Source organism: Panicum virgatum, chromosome 3K (genome assembly GCF_016808335.1).
Source record: "Panicum virgatum strain AP13 chromosome 3K, P.virgatum_v5, whole genome shotgun sequence".
In the NCBI taxonomy this organism is placed as follows: domain Eukaryota; kingdom Viridiplantae; phylum Streptophyta; class Magnoliopsida; order Poales; family Poaceae; genus Panicum; species Panicum virgatum.
The window spans coordinates 57,036,899-57,047,774 of NC_053138.1; the positions used below are offsets into that span (position 1 = coordinate 57,036,899).

Here is a 10,876-nt window from a genome sequence, read left to right on the forward strand (position 1 = left end):
TAGATGCGCTGGTCACCGCTGCCAGCCCTCCATCGGTCGTACCCGCGCTGCCGCCTGGCACCCGAGCTCCTCTTCTTGGGTTCTTCCTCCACCTGGTTGTCACTGCCATGTCCTGCGTCTTGCAAAGCTGGGGTATGGGAGCAAAAAAGGAGGCACCGACCCTACCCTCCGCACTGCCGCCGTGCCCCTGCCTTCCACGCCGCCGCCGGGGCTCCGTGCCTGCAGTGCGCCCCTGCCCTCCGCGCACCGCGGCTCCGTTCTGGGCCGGCGGCGCGCCTCTGCCCTTCTGGTGGCAAGGCGGGAGTCCGCTCCATCGGCTTGTTCACGTGAGAACGGGGGAAGGAAACAGAGGCCAAGGGCAACATGGATATTTTTATTGGTAGATCCCACCTGTCAGGACTTTTCTGCCATTATCTTCTAATAGCACATGGATGGAAAAGTATAAGGGTTAAAAAAAGTTAGCGCGAGAGCATACAGGTGCGAGGGAATTTTTTAGAAGTACGGAGGTCAAGAGCAATTTTTATAAGAATATTCAGGTTAAAGTCTCCTACTGCAATATAGAGAGGGAGTCTTAGCTAAATGAATAGCTAAATGAGAATATGGAGAGTGAGATTTGACTAGTCTTTTGAAGATGCTTGAGGAGTGACCATAACTTGGTCTCCAATATTTAGCCGCTAAAATTTTGCCTCAAAAAAATTTGCCATTAAAATCCACTACTGACCACGCAAGCACGATAAATGTGGTGTCAGTTAGTTGTTCTGACTGCAATGGAACATTGCACATAAAGCCATTGCACACTTATAATGATGTGTGGATCATTAATCCAAGTTCTTTTATCTTATATAAAGAGCGAGGTAGAGCACGAGCAAATTCTTCAGAGTCTTGTACCATGATATATAAACTCGTGTCACTTCGCCTCTCAACCATGATTTTCAAAGCATGATTCCTTTCTTATTTCTCTAAGGTAGAGGCCAGGAGCCCAGGATATTATTCTTCTTTATTTCTATATCAAAAAGATAAAACCATTAGATGGAGGAGTAGGGAGCTGTCGCCATGGACAAGGGTTCTTGCATCAGCTGTGCAAGGTTGATGGGCTCGGCATCCCTCGTCGAACCGTGGAAGAAGGAGAGGACAGCCCAGCGGTAGGCCTCCTGCGTCCCGTGCACCATGTCCCAGAAAAGGTACTCGTCGCGGTTCCCACAGAGGCTGGAGGCCATTGTGCACACGACCTCGCCATTGAACTTTCCGCCGCCGCAGCACCCTCTCTTCACCTCACGCAGCCCTGGTCAAATGATCAAATCCAACCAACCGTTAGCAGCACAGCATGTGATTTTGTTTTTTTTTTCTTCTATGTGCACACAATTTAATTAAGAGAGTTTAGAAAAGTTTCTTTGTGCCAAAATGTGATCACCTAATTTGCATTTTTTTTAAAAAAATACTAAATACTTTAACATCACTTGTTCAAAAATCAAATTTTTTGTGCTTACCGGCTAGCGCCGGGTTGGCGATCATGTCGGAGTAGGTGTTGTAAAGGCTGGCGATGGAGTACTTCAAGAACGGCATGGATGCCACAACAGCTTTGGCCATCTCAGTCCGGAGGAGGGCATTGAACATCTGCGAGAGGGAGTTGCCCTTGGCGTCGCACTCACCGTTGGCCGTGATGGCTCGTTGGCTCGGCAGGCACCCGACGGGCACTATGTTGAGCAAGGACAGCCTCCGTGCTCCCAGCTTGTACAGCTCCTGCACATGCACTTGTTGCTGGCTTTGAGAGGCTATTTTCAGAATCAATAGTAGGATTAGTAGTTGGAGAGACAAGCTTATGCGTACGTTGATGTACTTGAGGTAATCGGCGACCATGCCGGCGATGAACTCCGGCGCCTGGCTCATGGGCACGCCGTCGTCGCCGTCGAAGGCGTCGAAGTCGTTGCCACCGGTGCTGATGAGAAACAAGGACCGGGCCAGCAGGTCGTCCAGCCTCTCGCGATCCACCAGGCCAGTCCGGATGATCGTTGCCTTGGTCTCTGCGAACAGCTCGACTTGTTTACGCAGGGTGATCGTCCCGTTCCCCTGCAATCATGTACATAAGCATGCAGTGCAGGTGGGTATTTCTGGGTCAGCTAATTAATTACGATGGCGTGTCAATCTAGTTCATTTCTTCACCCAAATTATTCATGCAGAATGCTTCTACTCCATTTTATTAATTTTTTAGATCGATCCAATGATCCAAAATATATCTGACTTGCATCCCTACATGTACATAATATATTAGAGGCATTGTAAGCAATGTATATTGCGGGGAATGAATGGATTGATTGACAGAGGTGCACAGGGTGTACATATATAGGCGGAATACCCTAGATGGTTTATAGAAACACCACCATCTAGGGGGTCCTGGCTGGGCGCCGGCCACCCAAGGCCCAATGGGCCAACTACTCATAACCCTAATTGCCTTGCTAACACTCCCCCGCAGTCTGATCGTCGAAGCCTTGAATGTTCAGACTGGACCTGAACTCCTGAAAGAGAGAAGTAGGCAACCCTTTGGTGAAGATGTCGGCGTACTGTGCAGACGTCGGGACGTGCATGACACGGACATCACCAAGAGCAACGCACTCCCGCACGAAGTGAAGATCGATCTCGATGTGCTTGGTGCGCTGATGCTGGACGGGGTTGGAGGACATGTAGACATCGTTGATATTATCACAATATACCAGCGAGGCACGGCGTGAAGGCGCATGAAGCTCCAGCAGAAGTTGGCGCAACCAGGTGGCCTCGGCCACGCCATTGGCCACGACACGGTACTCAGCCTCCGCACTGGAACGGGAGACTGTGTTCTGCCGCTTGGAGGACCAGGAGACCAGGTTGTCGCCGAGGAAGACCGCATAGCCGGAGGTAGAGCGCCTGGTGTCGGGGCAGCCAGCCCAATCAGCGTCGGAGTACACCATCAAGTCAGAACTCCGAGAAGGCCGAAGCAGAAGACCCATATGCAGCGTGCCACGGACATAGCGCAGAATGCGCTTGAGGGCAGCAAGATGCGGCTCCCGAGGATTATGCATGAAGAGACAGACCTGCTGAACAGCATATGCGAGATCCGGACGGGTGAAGGTCAGCCACTGAAGAGCTCCTGCGAGGCTGCGATAATCTGAAGGATTCTGGACGGGCGGCCCATCAGCTGGCAGCTTCGGATTAATGTCGACAGGAGTAGCACATGGCTTGCACTCAGCCATGCCTGCGCGCTCCAGAAAGTCCACCATATATTGGTGCTGAGAGAGGAACAAGCTGGCGCCACGACGTTGCACATGAATCCCCAGAAAGTGATGGAGCTCATCGAGGTCCTTCATAGCAAACTCAAACTGCAGTGAAGTGATGGTGCGCTAAAGGAGTCCGATAGAAGAGGCCGTGAGCACAATGTAGTCGACGTAGAGTATCAGGAAGATCATATCATCGCCGCGACGGAAGACGAACAGGGATGTGTCCGACTTGGCCTCCGTGAATCCCAGGGACAGCAGGTACGCAGCAAATCGACTGTACCAGGCCCGAGGCGCCTGCTTAAGTCCATGAGGGACTTGTTCACGCGGCAAACGTGGTCAGGATGTGCCGTATCCTCGAAGCCAGCAGGCTGAGCACAGTAAACTGTCTCAAAGAGAGTCCCGTGCAGGAAGGCGTTATTCACGTCCAGTTGATGAACAGGACAGCCGTAAGAAAGTGCCAAAGAGAGCACGGTGCGAACTGTGGCCGGCTTGATAACTCGAAGTCCACGCCTGGGCGCTGGGTGAAACCACGGAGGACCCAGCGTGCCTTGTACCACTCCAGGGTTCCATCAGCATGGAACTTGTGCTTGAAGATCCATTTGCCGGTGGCGATGTTGGCGCGAGGCGGGCGAGGAACAAGATCCCAAGTCTTGTTTGCCAGCAGAGCATCGTCCTCGGCTTCCATAGCAGCCCGCCAATTGGGATCGGTGAGGGCGCTACGGAAGGTCTTCGGGATTGGCGACAGGGAAACAGCGTGGTAGAGCGCCGGTTGGCGGAAGCCGGACTTCGCCCTGGTGGTCATGCCGTGCTGGTTCACCACGGGGGGAACGGGCACGGCTCCCTTGGTCAAGGGAGGAGGAGGACCAGCAGAGGGCTGCTGTCGCCGAACGTAGACGTGCTGGAAGGTGGAGAGCGGTCGGTGAAGAGCAGTTGGGCCAGCAGGCTGTGGCTGTTGGCCGGGGGACGGAGCGGCCGTCCGGGGCTGACTGGACGGCGAAGGGGCCGGCGGTGAGCCAGCCAGAGCGACGGGCGACGGAGGGGGCCGGCTGGGGCCGGCAACTGGCGCCGGTGTTCCCACCGGTCGGGGTGGGAAGCTAGGAGGCGGCCCGGCCCGTCGTGGGAGAGCCGGGGCGCCTGCTGGTGATGCCATCGGGACGCCGGGGGCCGCGTGTGGCAGCGCGGGGATGCCGGAGGCCGCGTGTGGCAACGCGGGCGTCGTCGAGCCGCCGGAGGCCGCGTGTGGCAATGCGGCTGTGTCGAGGGGAAATCCTGTAGAGGAAACAAGAGGTGACGGTCCAATGGGGGCCGGCTCGTTAGTAGTAAAATCATCCAGGAACTCGAAGTCTGCCTCGCTGAGAGGTCGGGATGGCTCAGCAAAGGAAAACGAGGCCTCGTCAAAGGACACATGACGAGAGATGATGACCCGATTCGTGGAGCTATCAAGGCAGCGGTATCCCTTGTGATGAGCAGAGTAGCCGAGAAAGACACAGAGTTTGGAGCGCGGTGCAAGCTTATGCGCGGCTGTGGCAGCGAGGTTCGGGTAGCATGCACAATCAAAGACCCGAAGGTGGTCGTATGTAGGAAGGACCCCGTGAAGGGCGAAGTGCAGTGTAATGAACCCTAGGGCTTTGGTTGGGAGGATGTTGAGCAGATACGTGGCCACGCCAAGAGCCTCGACCCAGTAAGATGGCGGCATGCTAGCTTGAAACAAGAGTGAGCGGATAATATCGTTAGTAGAACGAATGATGCGCTCAGCTTTACCATTCTGGGAGGAGGTGTAGGGGCACGACATCCAAAGATGGGCACCATGGGTTAGGAAGAACGTGCGGACGCTGGAGTTGTCGAACTCGCGGCCATTGTCGCACTGAACTGCCTTGATGGTGGCGCCGTACTGTGTGGTCACATGAGCAAAGAAGTTAGCCAAGGTAGAGAACGTGTCAGACTTTAAGCACAAGGGAAAAGTCCACAAGTAGTGCGAGCAATCGTCGAGAATGACCAAATAATATTTGTAACCTGAGACACTAGAAACTGGTGATGTCCAGAGGTCACAATGAATAAGGTCGAATTGATTTGTCGCACGCGAAGTGGATGAAGTGAACAGTAACCAAACATGGCGACCAAGCTGACACGCATTACATAAAAATGTGCTAAGTTCTTTATTATATGAAGGTATGACAGAAGATAACTTGGTCATGACTTCATGACCGGGGTGACCAAGATGACGGTGCCACGGTGATGGGGTGGCCACAACTAAGGCGGCAGCGGGAGGGAGGCGCAGAGGGTATAGTGGGCCAGCACTATTGCACCTGACGAGAACTCTCCGAGACTCCAGATCCTTCACAGAATAGCCAGCAGGATCAAATTCAACAGAACAATTGTTGTCAGAAGTAAACTGGAGCACAGAAATCAGGTTCTTAATAAGACTAGGTGAAACTAGAACATTATTAAGTGAAAAGAGACCTGGAAGTGTGGCTGTGCCAGTAGAGGTAACCGGAAGTAAAGAACCGTTACCGACAACAATGGATGAGGGATACCGCGAGATAAAATTGTGAGTGAGATTGGAAGAATCGGAGGTCATGTGAGAGGTAGCACTTGAGTCGAAGAACCAGTCAGTGGTGGGGGGCTGGTTCAGGGAGACGGTGCTGAAGGCGGAGGCAAGCAACTACTGATCCCATCCGGCTGGTGAGACTGCCGAAGCCTGTACGCCGGGCGCCCAAGGAAAATAGGCCATCTGGCCCTGCGCCGCCTGCGCCCGGGTAGCCTGCACCTGCTGCAGTGCCTGCACCTGGGCGGCCTGGAGGGCGTGGGTCTGCGCCTGCTGGGCCAGCAGGGCTTGCGCCTGGGCCTGCTGGACCAGCAGCGCTTGATGCTGCGGCGGCGGTGTCGGGGCGACGGGGAGCAGCGTCGAGGGCTGCGGGCCAGGCCATATCTGAATGGCCCCGGCCCACAGGTGGAGGAAGGACGGCCAGGTGGTGGCACCAGCACCGCCTGTGCTGGGCACGGAGGCCGGCTTGCCGCCACCAGACGGCCCGCTGCCGGAGGACGATGATTGCTCGTCGGAGCGAGGCTTGCCGCCCAGCCGGCGACGGTCCTTGGAGCGCCCGCCGGAATTCCCACCCCCAGAGTTGGAGCCCCCGTTGCGAGGAGGGTCGTGAGGGGAGTCGGCGCTTGCTGCGCCATGGTGAGCTCCTCCAGGATCAGCTAATCAACGGCGTTCTTGAACTTGGGGAAGGGTGGCCGCGGTGAATGTGGCGGCCAGTGTCGCGGAAGCGCTCATTGAGCCCTCGTAGAAGATTGAGGGTCAGCGTGCGATCCGAGACGGGTTCCCCAAGATCCGCAAGCTGTTGCGCCATGGTCTTGAGGCGCCTACAAAAGTCCGTGATGGAGAGATCACCTTGGACGAGATTGTGGAACTGGACGTTGAGGTGGAGGGCGCGGGTCTCCCGATTGCCGAGAAACTGGTCCTCCAGGGCGCACCAGACGGTACGGGAGGTGGCGACGCGGTCGATCACCATCTCGGCGAGGTCGGTGGAGATCGTGCGGCGATCCAGGACTTGACAACGCAGTCCATGCGTGTCCAGTCTGGGAAGTCGGGTGCGGGAAGGTCGGCGAGGACGTGGCTCTCCAGCGAGTACTTGCCGATGACGAGGAGGATCTGATCGCGCCACCGGGTGTAGTTCCCGGCGTTGATGTCGAGGAGGACATGGACGAGCCTCCGGATGTTCTGCACGCTGATGGCCTGAGCGTGTAGATTGACGAGAGCGGCGACTTCATGGGCCAGGACGGCGTGATGAAGTGCGTTCCCATCGGAGTCGAATGAGGGGGCGTCCTCCTCCTTCTCCTTGTCGCGATCGCCGCTGGGGTCGCCCTTGGCGGCAAGGGCCCGTTCCTTGGCCGCGCGGGCGAGGGCGTCGCGGGCGCGCTGGGCAGCAGCATCGCGCTCCAGCACGGCGGCGGCGGCCTCATGTTCCGCGGCCTCGGCCCTAGCTAGGGCGGCCTCGCGCTCCTTCTGGGCGGCGGCAGCGACGGCGGCGGGGTCGACGACGCGCGGGGAGGAAGGGGGTCCCAACCATGGTGGATGCGGCGGCAGATCGCCGGCGCACAGGGTTGGGGCGCAGCCGAATCAGCGCGCTATGGCAGCGGAAGAAGCAGGGAAAAACCCTAACTCTTGATACCATGTAAGCAATGTATATTGCGGGGAATGAATGGATTGATTGATAGAGGTGCACATGGTGTACATATATAGACGGAATACCCTAGATGGTTTATAGAAACACCACCATCAAGGGATCCCGCCGCCGTCTACTAACAGGGGGGCGCCCCCGGCCAGGAAGGCTGGGCGCCGGCCACCCAAGGCCCAATGGGCCAACTACTCGTAACCCTAATTGCCTTGCTAACAGGCATGTTTGTTCAAGACAATAGTGCTTGGTAGGGATGTAAGTTTTGCAAATTTTTTCAACCATTGGGTCGACTGAAAATGTAGTTAGTTGAACTAGTTCAGATTTTCCGTGTGTGCGTGTGTGGGGGTGGGGGGGGGGGGTTGTTGTGGGGGAGGATCGACTAACTAGCCGACCACCATTGCTGTGACAACTTGTGAACTCTTTTCATACCATTGTAAATTAAAAGAATAAATTTTTGAGAAATAAATTTGAAGGATGAGAAAGGTTCATGCCTCTTTTTGGCTTGACTTCAATTCTGACACTGCTGGCTCTAGTTAAAAATACTTCGTTTTGTGAAGTCTATCAGCTCAAACTTTTCCGTTTCAAAAAAAAAATATCAGATCAAACTTTTAAATCTTCAACTAACAAATAAAATATTTTCTTTGCAATGAAAACTATCAATACGTTTTGAAGTATTTACATTGGACAACTGAAAATCATATATGTAGATTTATTGGACTCCACTTCAGAGACCGTATCATTTTGGTGCACTAGGACTAAGTGACTTACAGTGATGTCTAGAATGCCAGATCCACCGGATGCGTAGTTGGCGCCACCTCGTCCTCTAAGGAGATCGATGCTTGATAGCGGCGTCAGTGAGAGGTAAGCAGGTGGGCTCATCTTGAATCCTAGGTGCTGTGCTGCAATTTATATGTAATAACATTAGTAAAAAAAATATTTGTAGAGAATGCTGAGTATACAATTTTCACAATGATAACAAGATACGCCAACTTTTCGTAAACGTAGCAATTTCACTGCAACAATTGTTGTGATCTGACGACACAATTCTCCAGTGCAATTGATGTGTTTCTAGAAATACCACAATAATTGTACCTAAAGATATATGTGACACCCCAGCTGCTAATTGAACCTGTCGGTCCCTTTGTTGTTCTTTCGGTAAGTACCGCATTGCTCTCTTTTTTTTCCTTATCTGGAATTTTTTTTAAAAAAGTATTCATTTCTATTACTATTTTTTCTTTGGGCGGCCTAAAGTTCCCTCAAGTAATAATTGGCATTAGCTAGCTTGTTCATCTTCTATTACGATTACTGTTTTGGACACGAGCTGGTTTCAGTACTCCAACCCAGCTCATTTAATCCAGCGAGTTTCAGCAGGTTTTGCTTGAACCATTCAGCTGGCCAAAGAATTTCAGGTAACAGAACAAGCCCGGAGCAGTGCAGAGGAGAGAGGCAAGAGACAGCCTTGGGCTGGGCTGGAGCGCACCTATGATGTCGGCGAGGTTGTAGCCGTTGGTGCAGCGCCCGGCCCGCGGGAAGACCGTGAGCGGGAGGTCGATGCCGTTCGGCGGCACCGCCTTGGGCGCCGGCGGCGGCAGGAAGTTGTTGTTGCCGGCGTCCACCAGCGAGTCCCCGAACACGTACATCGCCGGGACCACCGGGCGGCCACGGCCGACGGCGGCGCTCTCATCCTCGCCGGTCGCCGACGAGCAGAGCACGGCCGCGGCGGCTGCCAGTACCAGCAGAGCGGCGGCGATGATGGCCGTGGCCGTGCCGACAGCCGGAGTGGTCATGGACAGTGGGGGTTGAATTATTGAGCAGAGAGCAGGTGTGTGGCGATGCGTGTCGCGTGTTGCGGTGCTCACATGTAGGTGGTAATGGGCCATGGCTCTAATGACCTCTTCATAGCCCACTAAAATTTTTAAAATTTTTAGTTCAAAAATACATATGTTTAGAGCCCGATTCTTTTAAAGCCCGATCTTTAGATTTTCTAGTTCAAAATGTTGGGCACTTTACCACCCCTATCCACATGTGATGGCGACGTGCACACCGGCACACTGCACTCGGGTTACCTACCTCCATTCCAAAAGTGGAACATGAGGGATTGAGGGGATAGGAACTTTGGTACGTCTTGAACACTGATTGCGTTTCCCCTGTACATTCAGGCTATGGGCCGCATTTTTAGCTTCTGCATCTCCTACTTTTGGGTATAATACAGGTTGTAGTTTTTGAAGTAGAAAATCGCAAGCTAATCGGCAATCACAATCACTCGATGGTGCTTGGAAAGGCAAAATAAACTATACATATCATATTACATTATTACTACAAGATTAAGGCACTGATGGACCATCAATGCATTTTTACAGTAAGTACATGTGATGCCAGTTTATGTGCAACACTAGATATTTCCTCTTCCAACCAAACCTAAACACCTTGTTATTCGCAATGGAGCTGAAATCTCATTTTACGGATCAGGTACACTGCATATATATATATATATATATATATATATATATATATATATATATATATATATATATATATATAGGGGCGGATCCAGAAGCTGACCATTGGGAGCTCATTTCTCTTTCTTCCTCCTCCTCCTTCACTTTCTCATCTTCTTCTTCTTCCTCTTCATCTTTTTTTTCTTCCTCCTCCCCTTCAACCATGGCCGAAAATTGTAGGGGGCTCCATGGACTTCATGGAGGTAGGGGGGCTGGAGCTTCGTTAGCCCCCCTGTTGGATCCGCCACTGTATATATCAAGATCCATCCTGACATCTTTCTATGTGCTCTTTTTTAGGGTTAACCGGGGAGCATCTCCCCATCTGATTTCATCGATGGGCTTTTAGGCAAGCTAAAATGCTACAAATTTGAGATTCAGCAATTTTACAAACAGCTCAACACAACAAAACACCTAGAACAGGGAGGACAATTTTACAACTCAAGAGATAAAGCTGAGACACCAACTAGAAAAGATGACCACCCAATGTCGATGGGAGCCACCACATTCATAGAATGAATGCTCTTTAATGGTCGTTTATATTTTGCATCTTGCGCTCTTTAGACAAAAAAAAAATCCCAATCCACTCGGTCATCTTGAAGAATAACAGGATGCCGGGTGCTAATGGCATGTCATGAAGACAAGTTTGCCACATGGTTGCTCGGAAGTAAAAGACAAATCACACAATAGCCAAATTGGGCACAGTGGAACGTAACCACTAAATTTGACAAAAGGGTAAAGAAATTTTGCAAAGTCAGATTCAAATGCTGACTAACCAAAGGCTGTTTTTACTTTATTACATCCATGAATGCCATGCCCGGGGTTTTCGTTCTGCAGTGGAGTGGAGTAGGTAGGCGATGGATGGACCAGCAAAATCATAGAGCCAGCCAACGCATGCCAAACATGGCCAGGACGTTTCGCTCGAACCATTAAGCTTGTTTCCCAAAAAGTT

At 52.6% G+C, this 10,876-nt stretch overlaps 1 protein-coding gene across 1 annotated transcript; it reads right to left on the bottom strand.

The window, feature by feature from the left end:
* Nucleotides 1–775: 775 nt before the first annotated feature.
* LOC120699827 (GDSL esterase/lipase At4g28780-like) lies at nt 776–9,301 on the bottom strand. Its single transcript, XM_039983908.1, has 5 exons — nt 8,910–9,301; nt 8,198–8,328; nt 1,828–2,067; nt 1,488–1,740; nt 776–1,282 (listed from the first exon to the last, which is right to left on the bottom strand). Exons 1-5 carry the CDS (start codon nt 9,214–9,216, stop codon nt 1,026–1,028), a joined length of 1,188 nt encoding a protein of 395 aa, XP_039839842.1. The 5' UTR covers nt 9,217–9,301; the 3' UTR covers nt 776–1,025.
* Nucleotides 9,302–10,876: the final 1,575 nt, after the last annotated feature.